Genomic DNA, 23,959 nt, shown 5'->3' with positions numbered 1-23,959 from the left:
TTGTCGCAGTGGAGGGGACACCTGTCACAGTGGTGGGAGTCGTGACACTCTGAGTGGTCGCAGTGGAGGGGACACCTGTCACAGTGGTGGGAGTCGTGACACCCTGGGTGGTTGCCGTGGAGGGGACACCTGTCACAGTGGTGGGAGTCGTGACACCCTGGGGTGTCACAGTGGAGGGGACACCTGTCACAGTGGTGGGAGTCGTGACACTCTGAGTGGTGGCAGTGGAGGGGACACCTGTCACAGTGGTGGGAGTCGTGACACCCTGGGTGGTCGCCGAGGAGGGAGCAACTGTCACAGTGGTGGGAGTCGTGACACTCTGGGTGGTCGCAGTGGACGGGACAGCTGTCACAGTGGTGGGAGTCGTGACACTCGGAGTGGTCGCCGTGGACGGGACACCTGTCACAGTGGTGGGAGTCGTGACACTCTGAGTGGTCGCAGTGGAGGGGACACCTGTCACAGTGGTGGGAGTCGTGACACTCTGGGTGGTCGCCGTGGAGGGGACACCTGTCACAGTGCTGGGAGTCGTGACACTCTGAGTGGTCGCAGTGGAGGGGACACCTGTCACAGTGGTGGGAGTCGTGACAGTCTGAGTTGTCGCAGTGGACGGGACACCTGTCACAGTGGTGGGAGTCGTGACACTCGGAGTTGTCGCCGTGGACGGGACACCTGTCACAGTGGTGGGAGTCGTGACACTCTGAGTGGTCGCCGTGGAGGGGACACCTGTCACAGTGGTGGGAATCGAAACACTCGGAGTTGTCGCAGTGGAGGGGACACCTGTCACAGTGGTGGGAGTCGTGACACTCTGAGTGGTCGCCGTGGAGGGGGCACCTGTCACAGTGGTAGGAGTCGTGACACTCGGAGTGGTCGCCGTGGAGGGGACACCTGTCACAGTGGTGGGAGTCGTGACACTCGGAGTTGTCGCAGTGGTCAGGACACCTGTCACAGTGGTGGGGGTGGTGACCCCGTGGGTGGTCCCTGGGGAGGAGGAGCCTGTCACAGGGGAAGGGGTGGAGACCCTCTGGGTGGTGCCAGCGGAGGGGGGGCCCGTCACAGCGGTGGGGGATAACACCCCAGGGGTTGTGTGTGTTTGGGAGGTCAGCAGAGGGGCCGACGGGGGGACACTGGTCGAAGCGGGTTTGGTGCTCGTGGCCAGGGCCTCCGAGGAGGTGGGGCTGGTGGGGCTCGTGGCGGAGGTGGAGGTCCCCGGCCGCGTCGTCGTGGAGCCGGTGAGGGTGGTGGGGCTGTGGGCAGACAGCGTGGGGGAGGAGAGGCCGGGGCTGGCCGTGCTGGGACAGTGCCGCACGTCGTCACAGCAGAGCACGCGGATCCTGTAGTTGAAGCACATCTTGAACAGGCCCTCCTGGTCCTCGTTCCTGCAGATGAGGCCGTCCTGCAGGCTGCAGCTGAGCACCTGCCCGACCTGGTCGATGCTCACGTCGGGGTAGCTCTCTGCCCGGCACTCGATCTCCTGGGGCTCGGGGCATATGTTGCCACCGGCCGCCCTGATGTTGTCGTAGGTTTCCACGTCTCCGCCCCCGACCCCCGAGGTGGGGAAGTCCACGTCGAACCATTCCGTCCACTGGCACTTGGGCTGACAGCGCGTCGGGCCCTGGCTGGTCCCGTGAGTCGGGAGGGTTGCCGTGGCCGTGCCTGGGCTGGCGGGCTCTGTGGAGGCTGCAGAGGACGGGAGCTCCGCCGTGGCAGACGTCGGGGCGGAGCCCGTGGGGCTGGGGCTGGAGGCCGTCACTCGCGCCGTCACGCCCGTGGAAAGGGCGGGCCCCGGCGTGGCGGAGCCGGTGGCCGCTGTGCTCCCGGACAGTGTTCCGGCTGTTGCGACGGGTGTCCCGGCCGTGGTGGCCGCGCTGGGGGCCGAAGAGGCAGTGGTCGAGGTGGTGGTGCCGGGGCTGGGGGCGGAGGTGGTGGTCGAGGAGGTGAGCGGGGAGGTGGGCGTCCCACAGTGGCCGTAGCTGCAGCACAGCACGCGGATTCTGTAGTTGAAGCACATCTCGAACCGGCCGTCCTGCTCCTCGTTCCTGCAGATGAGGCCGAAGCTGGCGTCGCAGTGCACTCGCTGACCCAGCTCCTCCAGCGTCCGGTTGGGGAAGTTTTTAGCCTGGCACTCGATGTCCTGGGGCCGCTGGCAGATGGCCCCGCCGGCCGCCTGGATATTGGCATAGGTCTCGAAGTCCCCCCCGGAGGCGCCCGGCAGCGGGTAGCTCTGGTCCAGCCAGTCCGTCCAGGCACAGCGAGGCTGGCAGGCCGTGGGCCCGGGCGTGGGGGTGGAGACCGACTCGGTGGTCCGTGGGGAGGAGGGACCTGTCACACTGGTGGGGGTGGTGACACTCTGGGTGGTCCCTGGGGAGGCAGAGCCTGTCACAGGGGAAGGGGTAGAGACCCCCTGGGTGGTGCCGGGGGAGGGGGCACCTGTCACAGCGGTAGAGGTGGTGACCCTCTGGGTGGTCCCGGAAAAGGGGGCAACTGTCACAACGGTGGAGGTGGAGACTGTCCCAGTGGTTCCTGAGGAGGGGACACCTGTCACAGTGGTGGGAGTCGTGACACCCTGGGTGGTCGCCGTGGAGGGGACACCTGTCACAGTGGTGGGAGTCGTGACACTCGGAGTTGTCGCCGTGGAGGGGACACCTGTCACAGTGGTGGGAGTCGTGACACCCTGGGTGGTCGCTGTGGAGGGGACACCTGTCACAGTGGTGGGAGTCGTGACATTCGGAGTTGTCGCAGTGGACGGGACACCTGTCACAGTGGTGGGAGTCGTGACACCCTGGGGTGTCACAGTGGACGGGACACCTGACACAGTGGTGGGAGTCGTGACACCCTGGGTGGTCGCAGTGGACGGGACAGCTGTCACAGTGCTGGGAGTCGTGACACTCTGAGTTGTCGCAGTGGACGGGACACCTGTCACAGTGGTGGGAGTCGTGACACTCTGAGTGGTCGCAGTGGAGGGGACACCTGTCACAGTGGTGGGAGTCGTGACACTCTGAGTGGTCGCAGTGGAGGGGACACCTGTCACAGTGGTGGGAGTCGTGACACTCTGAGTTGTCGCAGTGGACAGGACACCTGTCACAGTGGTGGGAGTCGTGACACTCGGAGTGGTCGCCGTGGAGGGGGCACCTGTCACAGTGGTGGGAGTCGTGACACTCGGAGTTGTCGCCGTGGAGGGGACACCTGTCACAGTGGTGGGAGTCGTGACACTCGGAGTTGTCGCAGTGGACGGGATACCTGTCACAGTGGTGGGGGTGGTGACCCCGTGGGTGGTCCCTGGGGAGGAGGAGCCTGTCACAGGGGAAGGGGTGGAGACCCTCTGGGTGGTGCCAGCGGAGGGGGGGCCCGTCACAGCGGTGGGGGATAACACCCCAGGGGTTGTGTGTGTTTGGGAGGTCAGCAGAGGGGCCGACGGGGGGACACTGGTCGAAGCGGGCTTGGTGCTCGTGGCCAGGGCCTCCGAGGAGGTGGGGCTGGTGGGGCTCGTGGCGGAGGTGGAGGTCCCCGGCCGCGTCGTCGTGGAGCCGGTGAGGGTGGTGGGGCTGTGGGCAGACAGCGTGGGGGAGGAGAGGCCGGGGCTGGCCGTGCTGGGACAGTGCCGCACGTCGTCACAGCAGAGCACGCGGATCCTGTAGTTGAAGCACATCTTGAACAGGCCCTCCTGGTCCTCGTTCCTGCAGATGAGGCCGTCCTGCAGGCTGCAGCTGAGCACCTGCCCGACCTGGTCGATGCTCACGTCGGGGTAGCTCTCTGCCCGGCACTCGATCTCCTGGGGCTCGGGGCATATGTTGCCACCGGCCGCCCTGATGTTGTCGTAGGTTTCCACGTCTCCGCCCCCGACCCCCGAGGTGGGGAAGTCCACGTCGAACCATTCCGTCCACTGGCACTTGGGCTGACAGCGCGTCGGGCCCTGGCTGGTCCCGTGAGTCGGGAGGGTTGCCGTGGCCGTGCCTGGGCTGGCGGGCTCTGTGGAGGCTGCAGAGGACGGGAGCTCCGCCGTGGCAGACGTCGGGGCGGAGCCCGTGGGGCTGGGGCTGGAGGCCGTCACTCGCGCCGTCACGCCCGTGGAAAGGGCGGGCCCCGGCGTGGCGGAGCCGGTGGCCGCTGTGCTCCCGGACAGTGTTCCGGCTGTTGCGACGGGTGTCCCGGCCGTGGTGGCCGCGCTGGGGGCCGAAGAGGCAGTGGTCGAGGTGGTGGTGCCGGGGCTGGGGCCGGAGGTGGTGGTCGAGGCGGTGAGCGGGGAGGTGGGCGTCCCACAGTGGCCGTAGCTGCAGCACAGCACGCGGATTCTGTAGTTGAAGCACATCTCGAACCGGCCGTCCTGCTCCTCGTTCCTGCAGATGAGGCCGAAGCTGGCGTCGCAGTGCACTCGCTGACCCAGCTCCTCCAGCGTCTGGTTGGGGAAGTTTTTAGCCTGGCACTCGATGTCCTGGGGCCGCTGGCAGATGGCCCCGCCGGCCGCCTGGATATTGGCATAGGTCTCGAAGTCCCCCCCGGAGGCGCCCGGCAGCGGGTAGCTCTGGTCCAGCCAGTCCGTCCAGGCACAGCGAGGCTGGCAGGCCGTGGGCCCGGGCGTGGGGGTGGAGACCGACTCGGTGGTCCGTGGGGAGGAGGGACCTGTCACACTGGTGGGGGTGGTGACACTCTGGGTGGTCCCTGGGGAGGCAGAGCCTGTCACAGGGGAAGGGGTAGAGACCCCCTGGGTGGTGCCGGGGGAGGGGGCACCTGTCACAGCGGTAGAGGTGGTGACCCTCTGGGTGGTCCCGGAAAAGGGGGCACCTGTCACAACGGTGGAGGTGGAGACTGTCTCAGTGGTTCCTGAGGAGGGGACACCTGTCACAGTGGTGGGAGTCGTGACACCCTGGGTGGTCGCCGTGGAGGGGACACCTGTCACAGTGGTGGGAGTCGTGACATTCGGAGTTGTCGCAGTGGACGGGACACCTGTCACAGTGGTGGGAGTCGTGACACCCTGGGGTGTCACAGTGGACGGGACACCTGTCACAGTGGTGGGAGTCGTGACAGTCTGAGTGGTCGCAGTGGAGGGGACACCTGTCACAGTGGTGGGAGTCGTGACACCCTGGGTGGTCGCCGAGGAGGGAGCACCTGTCACAGTGGTGGGAGTCGTGACACCGTGGGTGGTCGCAGTGGACGGGACAGCTGTCACAGTGGTGGCAGTCGTGACACCCTGGGGGGTCGCCGTGGAGGGGACACCTGTCACAGTGGTGGGAGTCGTGACACTCTGAGTGGTCGCAGTGGAGGGGACACCTGTCACAGTGGTGGGAGTCGTGACAGTCTGAGTGGTCGCAGTGGAGGGGACAGCTGTCACAGTGGTGGGAGTCGTGACACCCTGGGTGGTCGCCGAGGAGGGGGTACCTGTCACACCGGTGGGGGTGGAGACCGATTCAGTGGTCCCTGTGGAGGGGGCACCTGTCACAGTGGTGGGAGTCGTGACACTCGGAGTTGTCGCAGTGGACGGGATACCTGTCACAGTGGTGGGGGTGGTGACCCCGTGGGTGGTCCCTGGGGAGGAGGAGCCTGTCACAGGGGAAGGGGTGGAGACCCTCTGGGTGGTGCCAGCGGAGGGGGGGCCCGTCACAGCGGTGGGGGATAACACCCCAGGGGTTGTGTGTGTTTGGGAGGTCAGCAGAGGGGCCGACGGGGGGACACTGGTCGAAGCGGGCTTGGTGCTCGTGGCCAGGGCCTCCGAGGAGGTGGGGCTGGTGGGGCTCGTGGCGGAGGTGGAGGTCCCCGGCCGCGTCGTCGTGGAGCCGGTGAGGGTGGTGGGGCTGTGGGCAGACAGCGTGGGGGAGGAGAGGCCGGGGCTGGCCGTGCTGGGACAGTGCCGCACGTCGTCACAGCAGAGCACGCGGATCCTGTAGTTGAAGCACATCTTGAACAGGCCCTCCTGGTCCTCGTTCCTGCAGATGAGGCCGTCCTGCAGGCTGCAGCTGAGCACCTGCCCGACCTGGTCGATGCTCACGTCGGGGTAGCTCTCTGCCCGGCACTCGATCTCCCGGGGCTCGGGGCATATGTTGCCACCGGCCGCCCTGATGTTGTCGTAGGTTTCCACGTCTCCGCCCCCGACCCCCGAGGTGGGGAAGTCCACGTCGAACCATTCCGTCCACTGGCACTTGGGCTGACAGCGCGTCGGGCCCTGGCTGGTCCCGTGAGTCGGGAGGGTTGCCGTGGCCGTGCCTGGGCTGGCGGGCTCTGTGGAGGCTGCAGAGGACGGGAGCTCCGCCGTGGCAGACGTCGGGGCGGAGCCCGTGGGGCTGGGGCTGGAGGCCGTCACTCGCGCCGTCACGCCCGTGGAAAGGGCGGGCCCCGGCGTGGCGGAGCCGGTGGCCGCTGTGCTCCCGGACAGTGTTCCGGCTGTTGCGACGGGTGTCCCGGCCGTGGTGGCCGCGCTGGGGGCCGAAGAGGCAGTGGTCGAGGTGGTGGTGCCGGGGCTGGGGGCGGAGGTGGTGGTCGAGGCGGTGAGCGGGGAGGTGGGCGTCCCACAGTGGCCGTAGCTGCAGCACAGCACGCGGATTCTGTAGTTGAAGCACATCTCGAACCGGCCGTCCTGCTCCTCGTTCCTGCAGATGAGGCCGAAGCTGGCGTCGCAGTGCACTCGCTGACCCAGCTCCTCCAGCGTCCGGTTGGGGAAGTTTTTAGCCTGGCACTCGATGTCCTGGGGCCACTGGCAGATGGCCCCGCCGGCCGCCTGGATATTGGCATAGGTCTCGAAGTCCCCCCCGGAGGCGCCCGGCAGCGGGTAGCTCTGGTCCAGCCAGTCCGTCCAGGCACAGCGAGGCTGGCAGGCCGTGGGCCCGGGCGTGGGGGTGGAGACCGACTCGGTGGTCCGTGGGGAGGAGGGACCTGTCACACTGGTGGGGGTGGTGACACCCTGGGGGGTCGCAGTGGACGGGACACCTGTCACAGTGGTGGGAGTCGTGACACCCTGGGGGGTCGCCGTGGAGGGGACACCTGTCACAGTGGTGGGAGTCGTGACACTCTGGGTGGTCGCCGTGGAGGGGACACCTGTCACAGTGGTGGGAGTCGTGACACCCTGGGTGGTCGCTGTGGAGGGGACACCTGTCACAGTGGTGGGAGTCGTGACACTCGGAGTTGTCGCAGTGGACGGGACACCTGTCACAGTGGTGGGAGTCGTGACACTCTGAGTGGTCGCAGTGGAGGGGACACCTGTCAAAGTGGTGGGAGTCGTGACACCCTGGGGTGTCGCAGTGGACGGGACACCTGTCACAGTGGTGGGAGTCGTAACACTCTGAGTGGTCGCAGTGGAGGGGACACCTGTCACAGTGGTGGGAGTCGTAACACTCTGAGTTGTCGCAGTGGACGGGACACCTGTCACAGTGGTGGGAGTCGAAACACTCTGAGTGGTCGCAGTGGAGGGGACACCTGTCACAGTGGTGGGAGTCGTGACACTCTGAGTGGTCGCAGTGGAGGGGACACCTGTCACAGTGGTGGGAGTCGTGACACTCTGAGTGGTCGCAGTGGAGGGGATACCTGTCACAGTGGTTGGAGTCGTGACACTCTGAGTGGTCGCAGTGGAGGGGACACCTGTCACAGTGGTGGGAGTCGTGACACTCGGAGTTGTCGCAGTGGACGGGACACCTGTCACAGTGGTGGGAGTCGTGACACTCGGAGTTGTCGCAGTGGAGGGGACACCTGTCACAGTGGTGGGAGTCGTGACACTCGGAGTTGTCGCAGTGGACGGGACACCTGTCACAGTGGTGGGGGTTGTGACCCCGTGGGTGGTCCCTGGGGAGGAGGAGCCTGTCACAGGGGAAGGGGTGGAGACCCTCTGGGTGGTGCCAGCGGAGGGGGGGCCCGTCACAGCGGTGGGGGATAACACCCCAGGGGTTGTGTGTGTTTGGGAGGTCAGCAGAGGGGCCGACGGGGGGACACTGGTCGAAGCGGGTTTGGTGCTCGTGGCCAGGGCCTCCGAGGAGGTGGGGCTGGTGGGGCTCGTGGCGGAGGTGGAGGTCCCCGGCCGCGTCGTCGTGGAGCCGGTGAGGGTGGTGGGGCTGTGGGCAGACAGCGTGGGGGAGGAGAGGCCGGGGCTGGCCGTGCTGGGACAGTGCCGCACGTCGTCACAGCAGAGCAGGCGGATCCTGTAGTTGAAGCACATCTTGAACAGGCCCTCCTGGTCCTCGTTTCTGCAGATGAGCCCGAAGCTGGCGTTGCAGTGCACTCGCTGCCCCACTTCCTCCAGCTTCTTGTGAGGCAGGATCTCGGCCTGGCACTCTATGTCCTGAGGCTGTGCACACAGGACTCCTCCGGCTCGCCTGATCTTGTCGTAGGATTCGATGTCCCCGCCGGCCACGTTCGACTTGGGGTAGTCCTCATCGAACCACTCTGTCCACTCGCATCGGGGTTGACAGGTCAGGGTCCCCAGGGTCGCAGTCGTTGCGGGCTGGGCAGATGGGGTCTGAGACCTTGTGGCCACGGTGGTTGGGAGGGTGTGTACTGGGCTGGGTGTGTTCCAGGCAGGTGTGGACGTTGGTGGCTGGCTGGTGCCACACGGCTCGTAGTTGCAGCACAGGACTCTCAGCTCGTAGTTGTGGCAGAGTGGGGGGTTCTGCTCACTGTTGAGGCAGGTCAGCCCCTGGGCCCGGCCACACTGCACCTTCTGGCCCAGCTCCTGCAGGGGCACGTCGGGGAGCCGCTGGGCCCGGCACTGGACGTCCACTGGGGCCAGGCAGACCTGGAAGCCCCTCTGCCTCAGGTTCACGAATGTCTCAAAGTCTCCTCCCCCCATTCCGGGCTCTGGACGGCCACTGTCGTACCAGTCGGACCAGAGGCAGACCTGGCGCAGGCACGCTGTGGAGGGGGTGGGGACGGAGCCTGCGGGGGGGAAAGCAGGTGACCCCATCAGCCGCCTTGGCCAGACGCGGGGTGGCTCGTCCCCCTTCCTCCGAGTTAGCCCCAGGCCGACCCCTGGCCCAGGACCTCTGCACCGGCTGCCCCCGAGTCCTTCCCCCGCCCCCCACCCTGTACCCAGTCCAGGGTCGGGGCTCCGGAGAAGCAGCCCAGTGGTGCGGCTGCAAGGCTTACCAGTGGTGGAAGGCGGTGCCGCAGTGCTGGTGCTGGTGAAGGTGAAGGGGGTTGTGGACGGGGTTCCGGGACACTCCTCGGCCCCCCGGACGATCGTCCCGTTGTCGCCGCAGGTGGCGATCAAGCAGGCGCCCAGCCCGTCTGTGGTGTTGTAGACGACATCCCCGTAGGCGTAAGTCCTGCCCTCGTAGGCGCATGCGCAGGCTGGAGACGGAAAGGTCCTGGGCTCACGCAGAGCCCCAGCCCCAGCCCCAGCCCCCGTACCAACCAGGCCCCCTTACCCTCGGGGCTGTATGTGCACTGGAGGCCCTTGGAGGTGCAGTCGCTGGGAGGAGGAGGAAAGACAGCAGCTGAGGGCGGGCAGGTCCCCAGCCGAGACCCCGCCCGCCCGCCTGGCCCCGCCCGCCAGCGTCCTCCCAGTCCCCGCCCCGTCCGCCCAGAGAGGCGGGGCTTCGCAGAACTCACCATCTCTGGCAGTTCTCTGTGGTGGGGACCCTCGTGCCAACATCATAGTAGGTTCCGTCCCCATCATAGCAGCCGCACTGGGTCACGCACTTCATCTGGTCCTCGTTGAAGAGGGGCTTGCTGGGTGGGCACCTGGGGTAGCAGCCTGCAGTGGGTGTAGGACGTGGAAACACTCACCTCTCAGGACAGGCTGTGGGCCCTGCCTCTGCCACCCGTCTCTGCCTCCCTGTCCTGAGGGTGGGCAGGGAGAGGCAGGAGCCCCCTTGCCCCAGTGCCAGCGCTCTGTCCTGGGGGGACGAGGCAAGGCCTCCCTCGAACAGCCTGTCCTCACCTTCCAGGCCTGGCACGTCCATCAGGCAATGCCCACTGGGGTTCCGGCAAGTTCTCAGGCAGGGGGCCCCACAGGGCTGGTAGTGCCACTCACACTCCCCGTGGGGGTTGTAGTAGTCGCAGAACAGGGCTGAGCGAGGAGGAGAGGGGCTGTGGGCACTTGCTGGGCCGCGTCCCCACGCCGGTCCCGGAGCCGAGGGGTCTCAGGGCCCCCACAAATTCCAGTTTCATTTCTCAGCCCTGCGCTTGGAACCCCTGTCCCTGCTGAGCTGTCTCTTTTAGGGACCGCCTGTCTGGGTTTCCCCTGGGAGGGGCACGCGCACATGCAGGTCACGTGATCCGGGGTGTGCGCTCGGCAGGCCCCAGAGCGGGCGCACCGCCTCCTCCCACCACCACGGAGAGCCTGACTCACGGCAGATGTCCGGGGTCCGCCAGGACACGCACACGCCCACTTCGTGGCAGGCCCGGGCGTAAGCGGCCACGGCCGTGCAGAAACACTCGCAGTCGCCCCCTGTGTCGCAGGCGCACGCGTCGCTCACGCAGGCCTCGTAGTACCTGGTGGAGTCAACCTGGGGGTGGCGGGGGTGGGGGGGTGGGGGGAGGGCGTTGCTCAGCGAGAGGAGCCAACCACAGCCCCTGGGGCGGGGCCGCCAGCACCCTGTTTGCACTTCCGCCCCCACGGCCTTCTGAGATCCAGCCACCGGGGCGCCTGTCCTTCGTCCCTGTCCCCGGCACCTCTCTGACTTCACCCCTGCCCCTGTCCCTTGCCTCTGCTTGGCACCTCACTTAACTGCAAGCCAGCCCTCCCCAGAACCGTGCTGTGACCTGTCCTGAAAAATGCGGTGCTGGCTCCTCAGGGTGAGGGGGCACCCCCGACTCCACCCTCCCAGGTGACGGGGCCCAGGGCACCCATGTCTCATGTTTGCCACCGTGAGTGGCACCATCTGAGGTAGCTGCTGTGCCGGGGGCAGGGCAGCCAGGGTGGAGGGTGGGGTGAGGGGCCAGCAGGGCTGCGAGCCGAGGGGAACTCGGGGCCTCACATGGGCCGGCCGCCCTCAGCTGCAGACTGTTCCTCGTTCCTCCGAATCCCAGATCGTGACACAGGTGCGTGGGCCCTGCTGTCCTCCTTAGGCAGCAGGAAGGCTTTGGGGACGGGTCTGAGGCTGTCACTGTCCTCTGCTCCCATGAGGCCCCCCTGAGAGTTCCGTCTGTGCCAGGGGCTGGTGGCTCAGGGGGTGTGGGGGAGGACAGGGAGGTGACACTGAAGGCTTGTGTGGCTCAAAGTCCCGTTTCCGGGGAGGAGGCTGAGTGTGGTCGGGAAAAGCAGAGGGCACTGGGGACGCAGTCCCCTGCCGGGTGGGAGGTCTGGTGCGCCGCGTGCAGCGGTCCTCTGAGGCCCACTGCTGGCCAGACCCAGGTCCCACTGGGCGGCAAGGAGTCAGCCACCCTCCCACGTCGGGGCCCCAGCCAGAGCCCCCCTCCCCCAGCCCACCTGAGAACGGCAGGCGCTGAAGATGGCGCTGTTGATGATGCTGCACTGCTTCTGGGCCCAGGACTTGCGGTACGGGTTGGCCGTGCAGGGGTCCTTGGGGGCCCGGGCGTCCGGGCAGGACGGGGAGAATTTCCAGCTGTTGCCGAACTCTAGCACGTCGCCCACCACGGACTGGCTCCGCGTGGTGAAGTCGTTGAGGGCGTTGTCGTCGAAGTTCCCGCACAGCCCGCAGACCCTCCCCTGGACACAGAGACAGGGGCGTGGAGGGCTGTGGCTGCGTGGGTCGGCCCAGGGGAGCAGCACCGAGCCTGGCCTGGGAGGGGTGCTGCAGGCCACCTGGTTCTCCCAGGCATCACCTCGTGGACATTCACGAAGAAGGGGTGCATGGGGGTCTTGCAGGGGACAGGAAGGCTGGTGGGCAGATGGATAGGCAGGTGGGCAGGTGGGCAAGCGGGCAGGCAGGCAGATGGATAGGCAGGTGGGCAGGTGGGCAGGCACATGGCCAGATAGGTAGGTGGGCAGGCACTTGCTCCCCCGTGGAACTCCAGCCCAGCGGACATGGAATAGTTGAGCGCAGAGACTGGAGAGTCAAGAGCGCTTTCCTGCCAGGATGGGCAGGCCCACCGGTCGGCGTGGCCCTCCTCGGGGATGGGACATTGTGCACGGCCTCCCCCAGCCCCCAGCAGTCCGCCAGCTGCCAGATGGCCCTGCAGGGCCGGGTCTAGGAGCTCTCAGACGTGGCCCAAGGGGGTCCCGCCGCCTGCCAGCCCCCACCTTGTAACGCTGATGCAGCTGGATGTGCACGCTGGTCTTCCGGTCCCAGGACACGACCATGCCGCTGCGGGTCTCGACGGCCAGGTAGATGCCCATGTAGCGGATCCTATAGGGCAGGTCTCCGCCCGGCCCCCTCTGCACCACCTTGTAGGTGCCCTCGTGGAGAATCAGCTCGTAGTTCTGCAGGGGGCCAGGGGAGGCGGCAGCTAGAGCACCTCCCTGCCCCTGCCCTTGCCCAGAACGGGGGCTCCGTGGGGCTCAGGGGCCCGTGGCATGTGGCTGCCACTGGGAATGAGTCACAAACTTGAGGTGAGCCGCTGGGAGCCAGCCAAGGCCGTGTGGGAGGTCGGGGGCTGCAGGCAAGCCGAGGGGCGTGTAGAGCCCACACAGGAGGTGCAGGAGGCCAAACCCCCCCCCCCGCCCTGCCCGCAGAGCTGCTGCCTTCCTCGCGCTCCCCCACCTTGGTGAGGGGGCACAGCCCCCAGCCAGCGGCTCTGCCCTCTGCACCTGAACTCCGACCTCCCTGTGCTAGAAGCGGACACCCCCAGGTGTGGGGGGCTTCCCCACGTCCGCCCCAGAGGCGCGTCCACCTCTGCACCCCGGGAATCCACGAACATACCCTACATGGGCAAAGGGTCTTGGCGGGTGTGATTGAGGGTCTGGAGAGGAGGTCAGCCTGGGTTTGGGAGCGCCAGTGACAGGGTCCCTCTCAGGGAAGAGATGGGGCCGGGCAAGGACGGAGCAGAGACTGGGGGACGCGGCCAGGAGCCCAAGGACGCTCGCCCGGAGCCCCAGGAGCTGGCCGAGGCCGGGAGGACCCTCCCCTGGAGCTTCTGGAGGGAGCCTGGTCTCAGAGCCACGAGGGGACGTTTTTTCTGTTCTATGTCCCCAAGGGCTGCGGCCCTTTTTTCCCACAGCCCTGAGACACCAGGCCACGGCTGGAGGGCCAGCCCCCCGCCCTCCACCCCTTGCTGGGTGTCTGACAGGGTTGGGCCCTCGGCTGCAGAGAGGGGGAGACGGTCCCAGGGCCCTCACCTCCAGGAAGAGCTTGATGGCCTTGGAGCAGGTAACGCCCGTGGTCCCGCAGGGGACATTCTCAGTGACGATGCGGAAGGTCCCGTTGGCAGAGCCGTTGACCCCACAGTGGTCCTGGGATGGGGAGCAGAGGGATGTGGGCCCCTGCCCCAGAGCCGGCAGCCGCCGCGGGAGGCGCAGGGCCACGTACCTGGGCCAGCGTGTACTCGCAGCTCCCCTCGAAGCTGTAGCGCTCTCCATCAAAGGTGATGAAGTGGCCGTCCCCGTAGGCCACGCAGGTGCCCAGGCAGGGCTGGTGGCTGCACTCCCACCGGCGGCCCCTGCAGGTGCTGTGGGCCGAGGGGAGGTGAGGCCCTGCTCCGGGGGCCTGGACAGGAGACCACCCCCCACCCCCCCGAACCCCCCCCCCCGCCCCCCCCAACAACCTGGGCATACAGTGCCCAGGCCCCGGCCCCTCCTCCACAAAGCCCGGCCCGGGTACTGCCCCTCCCCAGGCTTGGGGGGGCAGCTAAGTGAAGCGCGGAGCTCAGGCCCTGGGATCCGACACCCCCACACCCAAGTCGCACTCCTGTCTCCCGGATCCCAAGCCCTTGGCGCCTGGGGACCACGTCAACCGGCCCTGCTCTCTGCCGGGCACCTCCCGGAGCGCAGACGGCCCGCCTGGAGCTTCCCCAAGTCCTTGGTCCTGCCTGGCCTCCTGCCAAGGGCACCCCCACGCCCCCCTCCGCGGCCCTCCACCCACCAGGTGTTGCAGTCGACCCTGATGGTCTCCCCGGGCTTGTAGGCAGCCTCGTTGTGCAGGCAGGGGCAGTCCTCCTCCGTCACGCAGCCCCCGCTCCCGTCCGACACCAGCCCCGCAGGGCAGACGCAGCCAGACACGCAGTGAGTGCTGAACTGTGGGCAGGCGGGCCATCAGCCTCGACTCGGGGACCCCGCCTACCTGGGTGCCCCAGGCTCAGGGGCAGATCCCTGGGCAGCAGGCTGTGCCCTCCCAGCCGACTCACACAGTCCACGTCCAGCGTGTGGCAGCTCCGGAGACACTCGGCCCCGGGCGTGCCTGCGGAGGCGTTGCTGCAGTCCAGGAATACCATGGGGGCCACACAGCCTGCAGGGGGGGGGGGCACGTTGCCAGGGGCCCCGGGGCAGGCCAGCAGCACCTCCCCCTCTGCCAGGTGGGGGCCGCGGGGTCCTGGGGCGGGCGTACCTGCGCTCTGCCCCTCGGCTCCCAGGCAGCTCAGCTTCCCTCCTGCACATGAGCTACGAGAGGTGAAAGAGACGACTGGGCTGGGCTGCACCGCTGCTCCCGCCTGGCCGGGCCCGGCCTCGTCGGGAAGGGACTGGGGGTCTCAGTGAGGGCCCGTCCCCTGCACCGCACTGAGCAGGCCAGGGCAGGGGCGCAGGGCGGGAGGGGAGGGGGTGCCAGGGCGGGGTGCACTGGGTGGGCTCCAGACCCTCAGGACAACTTGCTGGGCCAGAGGACGGTCCCTCTTCAGAAAGATGGGGGGGGGGGCGGGGCCCACCTCCCTCCCCAGGGAGCCCCGGGCTGTGAAGTCCTCTGAGGAGGCGCCAGGCTCTCTGCTTGGAGCAGGCGGGGTGGGGGCTCTGAGGGTGACATCGGGGAGGGCCCTCACCACACCACGCCGTTGTCGTGCAGGACCTCCCCTGGGGCCACCACGGAGCTACGGAAGTAGCAGGGACAGGCCTCGGCGGTCACGCAGGTGCCGGCGTCGTCCAGGAAGGTGCCCGGGGGGCAGGTGCAGCCGTCCACAGGCACGAAGGCCACGTTGCAGGTGACATCGGCCTGGCTCAGCGCACGGCAGGTGGGCTGGCAGCTGTCCACCACGTAGGCATAGCTCTGGGTCTTGGGGCAGTCGCTCATGTACTTGGCTGGGGGCGGACCGGTGACCCTCGGGTCAGGGGCGGGGCGACCCGTCCAGCCTTGCCAGGCCACGTCCAAGCTGGGGCTGGAGGGGCCCGAGGCTTATCGTCCCCTCTGGATGGGTGGAGGCCCAGGGCTCTCGCCGAGGACACGGGGTGGGTGCCCCCGGGGTTTCCGCACCCTCCCCCGGCGGGCTGGGCTAGCGGACACTCACTGCACACGCCGTCCCGCCAGCCGCTGAGCAGCACGCCCCGGGCGGCGCAGGCCCACACGTAGGAGGACAGGGCCGCACACATGCAGTCCTCGCTCTTCTCACAGTTGCACGTGTCGAACATGCAGTTCTGGGGGGGGGCGGGGGGCACGTCAGGGACCCCTCCCGCCAGGGCCCCTCTCTCTTTCCCCGACCAAGCTTCCTGGGGCCCCCGTCTGGGCCAGGAGGCAGAGGCAGCCCTGAGCTTGGTAGGAGGCCGAGGTGTGGACACGCTGCCCTGAGGGGTGGGGGAGGCCAGGCCAGGCTAGGGACAGTGTCCAGGGATGGGTCTCGGCGGGACCAGCACAGGGGCCCTCTGGAATTCAAGATCTGCCCCTGTCTGGGCAGTGCGTGGGGGGCGTGGACGGTGGGGCGGGGGCTGAAGGCTGGAGGCGGGCCGGCAGGGGTCACGCAGAGATGGGCCTGGGTCTTCCACCCTTGGACACACACTCCTGGGCTTTGGCTTCCAGAAAAGTGGCCTGTTGGCCAACTGCAGTGGGTTGACGTGTGACCCCCCCGCCCCGCAGAGGACACATCCACGTCAGGGCCCCTGGAGCCTGTGAATGTGGCCCTGTCGGAATGGGGGCTTCACAGACGCGTCGGCGCTAAGAGGAGGTCATTAGGCAGCACGCCTGGTGTCCGGATGCCAAGGGCTTCAGACTCGCATGGAGGAGCCCGGGGTGGGCGAAACCGCCTTGAGGCCCAGCAGCTGGAGAGGCAGGAAGGACCCTGAGGGGATCCCGCCAGCCCCGTGGTTTTACGCCTCTGGCTCCAGGCCTGGGGGTGGCGGCGGGGCGAGTAAACTGCTCCGGCTTCCAGCCCTGCCTGGGCGCCTGACCCTTGGCAGGAGGTGTGGTGGTGCAGAGAGGGCGCCCGAAGGGGGCCAGGGAAGGACGGCTCCCGGGCAGGGTGCCAGCCAGGGGTCTCACCGAGTGGAAGGGCGCCGGGTTGACGACGGAGTGGCAGGACGAGAAGGCCCCGGCCGGGTCGGTCAGCAGGGAGCACCAGTGCTGGGCATAGTTCTCTGCGGGGGACGGCGGGCTGGCCGTCACTGCGCGGCTCAGCAGTCACGCGTTCCTCCTCTGGGCCCGTCCACCCGCCCCAGCCTCCGGCGGGGACCCTGGGCTGGATCTCGGGGCTCGCAGCTGTGTCACGGGGGTGCCTTCCCGGAGACGGGCTCACGGCCTGTCGGAGTCCCCGCCCTGCTCACTGCCGGCCCCCGCCTGGCCCCCGGGTGACCCAAGGGCCCCCAGGCCTGCGGATACCGTTCTCCACGCTGAGGGAGCAGGGGTCCTCGAAGCTGTTCTTGGCATTGGGGCAGGCAGCCTGGGTCTTCCAGGTGTTGGCGAAGGCGGCGGCCGTGCCCTCCACCAGGCCGCTGATGGTCCAGAAGTCGTCCGCCTGGTTCTGGTTGAAATTCCCACACAGGCCTGGGGGTGGGGGTGGGGGTGGGGTGGGAGCCTCAGCGGCTGCCCGGCCCGGCCCAGGCTGAAGTCCTGCAGGCTCCAGCACAAGGTGCACCGGCCTGAGAGCCCTGTCCTGGACTTTGGTTCCAGAACCATCTGCAGATGGGCCCTGGGCGGGGGCGGGGGTCGGGTCAGCCCCAACCCAGCCGGCCGAGTGAGGGCACCGTGCCCTGCTCTCCAGCCCCCAGGTGGGCCGGCGCGGGGTCCCCACTGCAGGGCGGGCCCATCTCCCCCTCGCCCTCCAAGCCCGAGGCGGCCTTACCACACATCTGGCCACGGTAGGAGGGGTCCAGCCTGAGGAACACCTGCATGAGGGGCACGAGCTGCACCTGCAGCTGCAGCCCGAGGCCCGTCTGCACCAGCACGAAGAAGGACGAGGGCCTGAAGATGGTGACGTTGGCTGCGGGGGAGGGACGGGGGCCGTCAAAGGCCGATGACCCCGACCACCGGGGCCTGAGTCGCAGGGCGGCCCCTGCTGGAGGGCATCGGTGGGCCCCAGCACCCCCCCAGGGCCTGGAGCAGGGCAGGAACGTGCACGTGAGCTTGGACGTGTCCGCTGACGCTCCAGGCGGCCGGGCACCTGTGTGCTCCACTCGTGTCCCCACGGCGGCCACAGGCGCAGCCCCTGACGGTGCCCCCTTGCAGGTGAGACACCAGCCCTGGGACGTTCTGGAGCCGCCCGAGGCCACACAGAACTAGCAAGGGACCCAGCTGGCTCTGTGCTGACACCTGGTGGGCCCAGCTCCCGGGGCCACGTACCCACGGATACTGGCAGCTGTGTGTAGATGGAGTTCATGAACACCCCGCCGCCGGACTGGATCCGGATGGCCTGGCGAGGGGGGGGGGGGGGCTGCGGTCAGTAGCGGGGAGGGGGCTGCGGTCAGTGGGGAGGGGGTGCGGTGAGTGGGAGGGACTGCGGTCAGTGGGGGGGAGGGGGCTGTGGTCAGTGGGGAGGGGGCTGCAGTCAGTGGGGAGAGGGGGGCTGCGGTCCGTGGGAGAAGTGCTATGGTCGGGGGTGGGGGGGGAGCACTGTGGTCGGGGGAGCCCCACCCACCCATCATCAAAGGAGCGCTTGCCAGGGGCCACCTGGCAGGCCGCTGCCCCCCCCGCCTCCCAGCCCGGGCCCTCACCGTGTCCCCTCCATTCAAGCTCAGTGTCACGGTTTTGAGGCAGTTCTCATTGTCGGTCAGGCCACACTTCCGCAGCTCGGCCAGCACGGTGAGGGCACTGTCTGCACATTTCTGCCAGAGCAAAGCCCACCCATGTGCTGGGGTCGGCCAACCCCCAAGCCAGGCAGGGAGGGGCAGGCACCTGTGTGCAGTGCCCTGTGGCTGGGGACACCCTGCAGGGGTGGGGGGGGCTGGCACCCGTGCACGGTGCCCTGTGCCAAGGGATGCCTTGCTGGGTGGGGGGCTGGCACCTGCCGTTACCTCTGTGCAGCTTGTCTCAGGACCTGGGAGCCCCTCGATCCCTCGAGTATGAGCCCGGGGGCGTCCCCCTCTGAGTGGAAGCCCAGGGACTTCACTCCGCTGGCCCTCAGGGGACCCTTCCTGGGTGGAGGTGGCCGAGGGTCCAGGAGGGCCCAGCAGGCAGGGCTCACCTTGGTCAGGACATAGCTGCAGTCCCCGTGCACGTCATAGAGCTTCTCGTCGAAGGTGGAGATGTGCGACCCACCCTGGACGGAGCAGGTGCCCAGGCACGGAAGGTCCTGGCACTGCCAGAGTCCCCCGGAGCAGGTGCTGGGAGCATGGCAGAGGGGCGTGGTGAGGGGGCGGTGACCCCAACCCGGGCAGGGCCGGGCAGGGGCCGGGCAGGGCCGGGCAGGGGCCGGGACCTACCAGGAGCTGCAGCTGGTGCTGAAGTTGGTCCCTGGGGCGTAGGTGCGGCCGCCGTGGGTGCACGAGCACTGCTGCAGGGGCAGGCAGCCCGTGTGGGTGACGTCGTCCAGCACCGTGCCTGGGGGCAGGGGGCACGGGCAGGTCAGCCAGGGCTGGGGGGCCGGGGTTGGAAGCAGCGACCGGGGCAGGCACAGGGATGAGGGCAAAGGCCGGGTGGGAGGCCGTCTCTGCGGGCTCGGGGACCTGCCTGGGGGGCAGAAGCAGCCGTCGACGCAGTGGTCCTCGCAGAGCTGGGAGCGCTCAGGGTTGGAGCAGGTGTCCGCGCAGGGCGAGCCGCACTCGTGGTACTGCATGTTCAGGGGGCATGTCTGGGCTGCGGGTGGGGGGGCGGGGAGGCAGCGCTTGGCTCCCAGGAAGCCACCTTTGCCCCCGGCTTCCATGTGCCAGGAGGGGTCCCCAAAGGGGGCGCCTCTTGTCCCATCTGGCCATCTTCCGGGTGAGGCTGGAGGTGAGCAGAGCGCAGGGCCCAGCCCTCCCACCCCCACCCGGGCTCTGGGGTGAGCCCGCTGGCCATGCCCAGGTCACGTCCTCCCCTCTGGGCGCCCCCCGGCCGCCAGGCCTTTTCCTCTCCTCTTGCCATGGGCTCCCCGTGGGGCCCCACCTGCCCAGGGATGCCTCCCTCACACTCTCCCCAGGGACCCGCTGTGGGTGCAGGGCCCGGGGCTGGCCCTGGGGCACAGCGGCCACTCACGGCAGAGGTCAGGGCCCCTCCAGTTCTGAGGCTGCCCCCCGGCATGGGCACACTGGCGGGAGTACTCGGCGAAGGTGGCGCACGGGCAGGTGGGGCAGCGGCACAGGTCCTGGGTGCAGGCTGCCACATACACCTCGGCGTCCACCAGCCTGTTGCACTGAGCGAAGGCTGGGCCCAGCAGGGTGCGACGGCAGACGCCCTCCTGGGGAGAGAAAGGTGGGCACCCTCCATCCTCCTTGCAGGATCCAGGGGCCTGACCCTGCGGCCTTAGCCGGGCCAGGGCTGCCCTCTTCCCCCAAGGGTGCTTCCCTCTGCCCACCCACCTGCTCGTCCGTTGTCCATGGCCATCGTCTTCTCTCCCCCGCCCGTCCGCCCGCCCGTCTGCCCTTCCGTCCCTCTGCCCGTCTGTCCATCCGCATATCCTCGCCTCCCTCCCTCCACCCGTCAACCACGGTGACCTTGTCACTGCTGGTTGCAGACTCCGCGTGACCCGGAGGAGTGGCTGGTGACCCTGGACTCCCCACACCCACCCTGGGCTCCAGGACACACCCGTCTGGGCATGAGGCCCAGGAAATGTGCAGACCCCCCACCAGAGGCACTTCAGAGAAGGGGGAGGCGGAGGTGCCCCGTGCCCTCGGCCAGCCTCAGCAGGTTCAGTGCCCCCTTTCTTCGGGCCCCTCCCTGACCCGCTCCAAGTCCTTGTTTAAGGCTCATGGATTCTGCTGCTTTCGGGGATCCCAGAGTTTCTGGGCCATCCAGAGGTGGGGACCTCCCAGCCTGCTGGGCTTCCTGAGCCCCAATCTTGGTTTGCAGGGGCAGCAGGCAGGCCGGGCCCCTGGGGAGGCCCTCACCCCATCTGTGCAGTTGTCGGCCGGGGAGGGCGGGGGGTCCTGGCACTGCTCCATGGGCCCATCCAGCTTCTGCAGGTTCCCGAACTGGAGAGGGGTCAGCCTGGCATCTGCAGGGAAGAGGGGCTCGGGCAGTGCAGGAACTCCTGCCCACACTCAGGACTCCAAGCCTCCCTCTGGGATGTCGCTGCACTGAGCCATCTCCGCTCCCACTGGCCCCTGCCCAGGACCCCAGCAAGGCCCCCACTATGCAGCCCCAGCCCCCGGGACTGTCCAGCCCTGGGGCCGACTCCTGCGCTTGGCCGCCTGCGCACCCCGGGCCGGGCACACTCACTGTGGATGAAGAACTCGTTGACGGCTGGGAGCCCGTTGAAGTCCCCGCACAGGCCGCACGTCTGGTTGGCGTACTTGGGGTCCAGCTCCAGCTGGGGGCAGTAGAGGGGCAGCTCCAGGCTCTGCCAGCTCGGCGGGCCCCCCCAACACCCCCCCGCCCCCAACACGGCCCCGCGGGGGGCCCCCCTGGTGGGGAGGGGGCGCGGCGTCCTCACCAGGGCGCTGTCCTCTCCATTCCACACAACTGTCAGCGCCAGGCGGACGCTGACCTTGGTGTAGGCGCTGCTCTGCTCCACCAGGAGGCCCGCGCGGCTGTAGGGCAGCTCCTCCCTGGGGGGGGGGGGGACGTTGCAGGGCTGCCACGGGGCCCGCGCCCTCTGGGCCCGCCCCGAGCCCCGAGCCCGCCCCGGGGCCGCCGGCTCACCTCTGCCCGTCGACCTGCAGGGAGCCGTTGGAGAGCTCCAGCACCAGCCCCTGGGTCTTGAGGACGATGTGGGTGATGGTGGGCCTGGAGCCCGCCAGGCCGCGGCGGAGCTGGATGTTGAAGTCCTCGTAGGCGGCGCCGCAGTGCGCCGAGAAGACGTAGTTGCACAGGCCCGGGAAGCGGAAGACGTCGCCGTCGAAGGTCTTGTAGTGGAAGTCGCCCCAGGTGCTGCACACCTGGCCGCCGTGCGCCGCGTTCAGGGCTGCGGGGAGTGTGCGGTGGCGGCAGGGCCCCGAGGCCCCGATGGCTCGCCTCCCGCAGAACCACCCGCAAGGAAGGCTCCCACCACGCCCGAGGCTGTCCCGCTGCCTCACTGCCCCCGCTGTCCCCGCTCTCCTCCCGCCCCAATGGCCATGGGCGCGTCCACTTACGACGGATGGCGGGGGAGACGGTGAGGGGTGGGATGAAAGTCACACGCTGCTGGGCTGCGGAGCGAGGGCCGGGTCACGCCAGGAAGGTGGCCAGGCGGGGGCCAGCCAGGCCTCCCTTCCCGGGACCCCTGTCCTCACTGTCACCCCCAAGCCCCTCCCCGTCTGCCTGGGCCACACTCCTGACTGGGCCTGCGTGCTGCCCGACTGTGGGCGTGCACGGGTGTGAGGGAGGAGGGGCAAACGCAAGAGCACGCCCGTGGGGGTGTGAACTCTGCGCGGGGGGGGGGGGAAGTGGGTGCGGGTGCGAACCTCTCTGCCCGGTGCCTTTGCTGTCTTGGCCCCTCGGCTGTTCCCTCCCGTGGGCAGACGGGATCCAGCGTCTCAGTGTGACACGTAGTTCACGTGGGAGGCGGTCCACCCCCCACCCGGCGCGGCTGCGTGCCGGCCCCTCCTGCCACTTCCGACCACCGTCCCCCCTCCCACCGTCCACAGCCGCAGCTCGGGCCCAGCTGCCCCGGGAACCCGGCTCTGAGGAGCCAGATGTCAGCCCCCAGGGGGCCTGTAGGGGGCGCCCGGTGGCAGAGGGTGTCCGTGGGCTGCCGGACGGTGGCCACGTGAACAGCACTTGGACGCTGAGACGGAAGCTGTGGCCAGGAGCTGACCCCTGCCTCCCTGCCGGCCCTGCTCTCGCTGTGGCTCGGGCAGAATGGGTCAGGAGAGGGTGTTGGCCTCACGGACCCCAGGCCACCCCAGGGAGCGCGTTGGGCCCGTCCCACGCACCCTTGGAGGACAAAGCCTGGTTTTGTCGAGGAGAAGGATGTGCACGGTTGGGTGGCTCCCAGGGTGACTTAGCAGAAACCCAAGACCAGAGCCGGCTCCGCCTGAGAACGCCCAGCTGCGGCAGCGGGATGCCTGGGGGCCGGGGTGCTGGCACGGCCCCCGAGGTCGCCTGCGTGTGCACCGCCTCTGGTGGCCAGGGGCCCCACAGCCTTGGTGGACAGGGCTCAGCCCCCTCCAGGCCCCTCTCTGCCAGGCTCGGGCTGGGACCCCCAGCCACGCGGGCCCAGAATGCCTTCATCCCCTCGTGGGGAGGGGAGGGTGAAGCCCCAGAGGTCCTGTGTCCCCGGGGGGGCCGGCACTCGGTAACCGCACGGCCGCCACACCAGACTCTGCTCCCCGTGCCACGTTCCCAGCCGGGCCGGGATGGCGACACAGAACACGTCGGGCTGGCCGGGCATTCACGCCTCCTCCTGAGGGCTTTGCTCGCCTGCGCTTCCCAGCAGCTCGGCTGCCCCCTCTGTCCACCCCGACCCTCACCCCGGACCTGCAGCTCCTCCTGCGTGTGCCGGCAGTGGCCCACCCACGGTCAGGCCCCAGGGGGGTGTCACATGGGCACCTTGGGGAACCTGGGCCCGTCGCTCAGCCAGACACGCTGCAGTCTGTGTCCCTATCCCCCCGGTGGGAAGCCCACTCTCACCCACCCCAAGGGGCTCTGGCCAAGGGACACCCCCCCCAGTGTGCGTCTCCTCCTGACAGCAGAGCCCCCGGCTCTGTGGGCCACCCTCTCCCCGTCGCCTCCTGTCACAGCTGGAGAGAGCCCAGCCGGCACCCACCCGCCCAAGCCCCAGCTGGAGGAGGGGGGCTTGCAGGAGCAGCCCTGGGCCCGGGGACCGGGGCGGGTGGCCTCGGTGGCCAGGTCTCCAGGCCAGCCCGGCTGGGTATCGCCTGTGCCCGGGGCAGTACTTTCGAGTTGACATGGGGCTTCCCCGGATGCTGGTGCCCCAGGCCAGTCCTTCGAGGTCAGGTGGGCGAGAAAGGCTCTGGGAGCAGGCCCTGCGTGCCCTGGGCCCCCTGCTCCTGCCGGGCACGTACCTGTCTGCCTCATTCCAGCCCCGCCTCCGAGGGGCATCTCCAGCCGCCATGGGGCTGCGGTGGCAGCCGTTACCCAGGTCGGCCTCAGAGGATGGAGCCCTCGCCTGGTCAGGCACCTGTGCCGGCCCTGCCCGCTCCACTGAGGGGGCCTCACCCTGTCTGCCCTCCACCCCAGACCAAGACCTTCGGTTTCCCCAGGGGACTTGAGCTCCACTAGTGCAGGCTGAGCATGCGGGGCCGAGTGTCCAGGACGCGCAGGGCCCCAGGGAGGACGCACTGCGTTATGGGCAGAGAGACCCAGGCGAGTCCCTGCCTTGGAGGTGGGTGAGGGCTTCAGCCTTACCTGCCTTCTGCGCCAAGAGCAGGGCCACGAGGGCCCACAGCAGCGCCCGGTGCCCGCATGGGGCGCCCATCCCGCGGCCGGCACGAGGGTGGGCCGTTGGCGAGGAAGGAATGGGGCCGGCGTTCGCTCCCCCAGGGGCCCTGGGGCTTATATAGCAGGGAGCCTTGGCCCCGTGCCCGGCTCCTGGGCCACGCAGGGCGCGGTCTTCCCCCCACGACAGCCACGTGTGTTTGCTCTCAGGGAGGGGCCGTGGCACCAAAGATTCCGGAGGGGAAGGACCCCTGCCCCTGCCCCCAGCGGCTTCTGAGGATCAGAAGGGAGGGTGGACCGGCTCATCCTCCTGGAGCCAGGAACGCACGGCTGGCCAA

General features: G+C 68.7%; 1 protein-coding gene across 1 annotated transcript in view; it reads right to left on the bottom strand.

The window, feature by feature from the left end:
* The window catches only part of MUC5B (mucin 5B, oligomeric mucus/gel-forming), a 40,511-nt gene extending 16,850 nt beyond the window's left edge, over positions 1-23,661 (bottom strand). The window contains exons 1-34 of the mRNA XM_047774061.1: positions 23,592-23,661; positions 23,249-23,302; positions 22,990-23,168; positions 21,860-21,935; positions 21,515-21,580; positions 21,377-21,430; positions 20,946-21,207; positions 20,737-20,851; positions 20,523-20,613; positions 20,192-20,298; positions 19,341-19,542; positions 18,837-18,962; positions 18,590-18,707; positions 18,352-18,490; positions 17,882-17,992; positions 17,511-17,580; positions 17,014-17,151; positions 16,551-16,715; positions 16,215-16,309; positions 15,250-15,376; positions 14,788-15,043; positions 14,361-14,413; positions 14,161-14,261; positions 13,899-14,050; positions 13,347-13,485; positions 13,157-13,270; positions 12,122-12,301; positions 11,348-11,587; positions 10,268-10,424; positions 9,857-9,985; positions 9,526-9,670; positions 9,342-9,385; positions 9,061-9,264; positions 221-8,850 (exon numbers count right to left, since the gene is read on the bottom strand). Coding sequence (XP_047630017.1) covers positions 221-8,850; positions 9,061-9,264; positions 9,342-9,385; positions 9,526-9,670; positions 9,857-9,985; positions 10,268-10,424; positions 11,348-11,587; positions 12,122-12,301; positions 13,157-13,270; positions 13,347-13,485; positions 13,899-14,050; positions 14,161-14,261; positions 14,361-14,413; positions 14,788-15,043; positions 15,250-15,376; positions 16,215-16,309; positions 16,551-16,715; positions 17,014-17,151; positions 17,511-17,580; positions 17,882-17,992; positions 18,352-18,490; positions 18,590-18,707; positions 18,837-18,962; positions 19,341-19,542; positions 20,192-20,298; positions 20,523-20,613; positions 20,737-20,851; positions 20,946-21,207; positions 21,377-21,430; positions 21,515-21,580; positions 21,860-21,935; positions 22,990-23,168; positions 23,249-23,302; positions 23,592-23,661 — 12,909 coding nt within the window. The remainder of the gene's footprint in view (positions 1-220; positions 8,851-9,060; positions 9,265-9,341; positions 9,386-9,525; positions 9,671-9,856; positions 9,986-10,267; positions 10,425-11,347; positions 11,588-12,121; positions 12,302-13,156; positions 13,271-13,346; positions 13,486-13,898; positions 14,051-14,160; positions 14,262-14,360; positions 14,414-14,787; positions 15,044-15,249; positions 15,377-16,214; positions 16,310-16,550; positions 16,716-17,013; positions 17,152-17,510; positions 17,581-17,881; positions 17,993-18,351; positions 18,491-18,589; positions 18,708-18,836; positions 18,963-19,340; positions 19,543-20,191; positions 20,299-20,522; positions 20,614-20,736; positions 20,852-20,945; positions 21,208-21,376; positions 21,431-21,514; positions 21,581-21,859; positions 21,936-22,989; positions 23,169-23,248; positions 23,303-23,591) is intronic.
* Positions 23,662-23,959: the final 298 nt, after the last annotated feature.

Source organism: Phacochoerus africanus, chromosome 4, assembly GCF_016906955.1.
Source record: "Phacochoerus africanus isolate WHEZ1 chromosome 4, ROS_Pafr_v1, whole genome shotgun sequence".
In the NCBI taxonomy this organism is placed as follows: domain Eukaryota; kingdom Metazoa; phylum Chordata; class Mammalia; order Artiodactyla; family Suidae; genus Phacochoerus; species Phacochoerus africanus.
The sequence above is the reverse complement of the archived record's forward strand: the minus strand, read 5'-3'. Positions and strand labels throughout refer to the sequence as shown.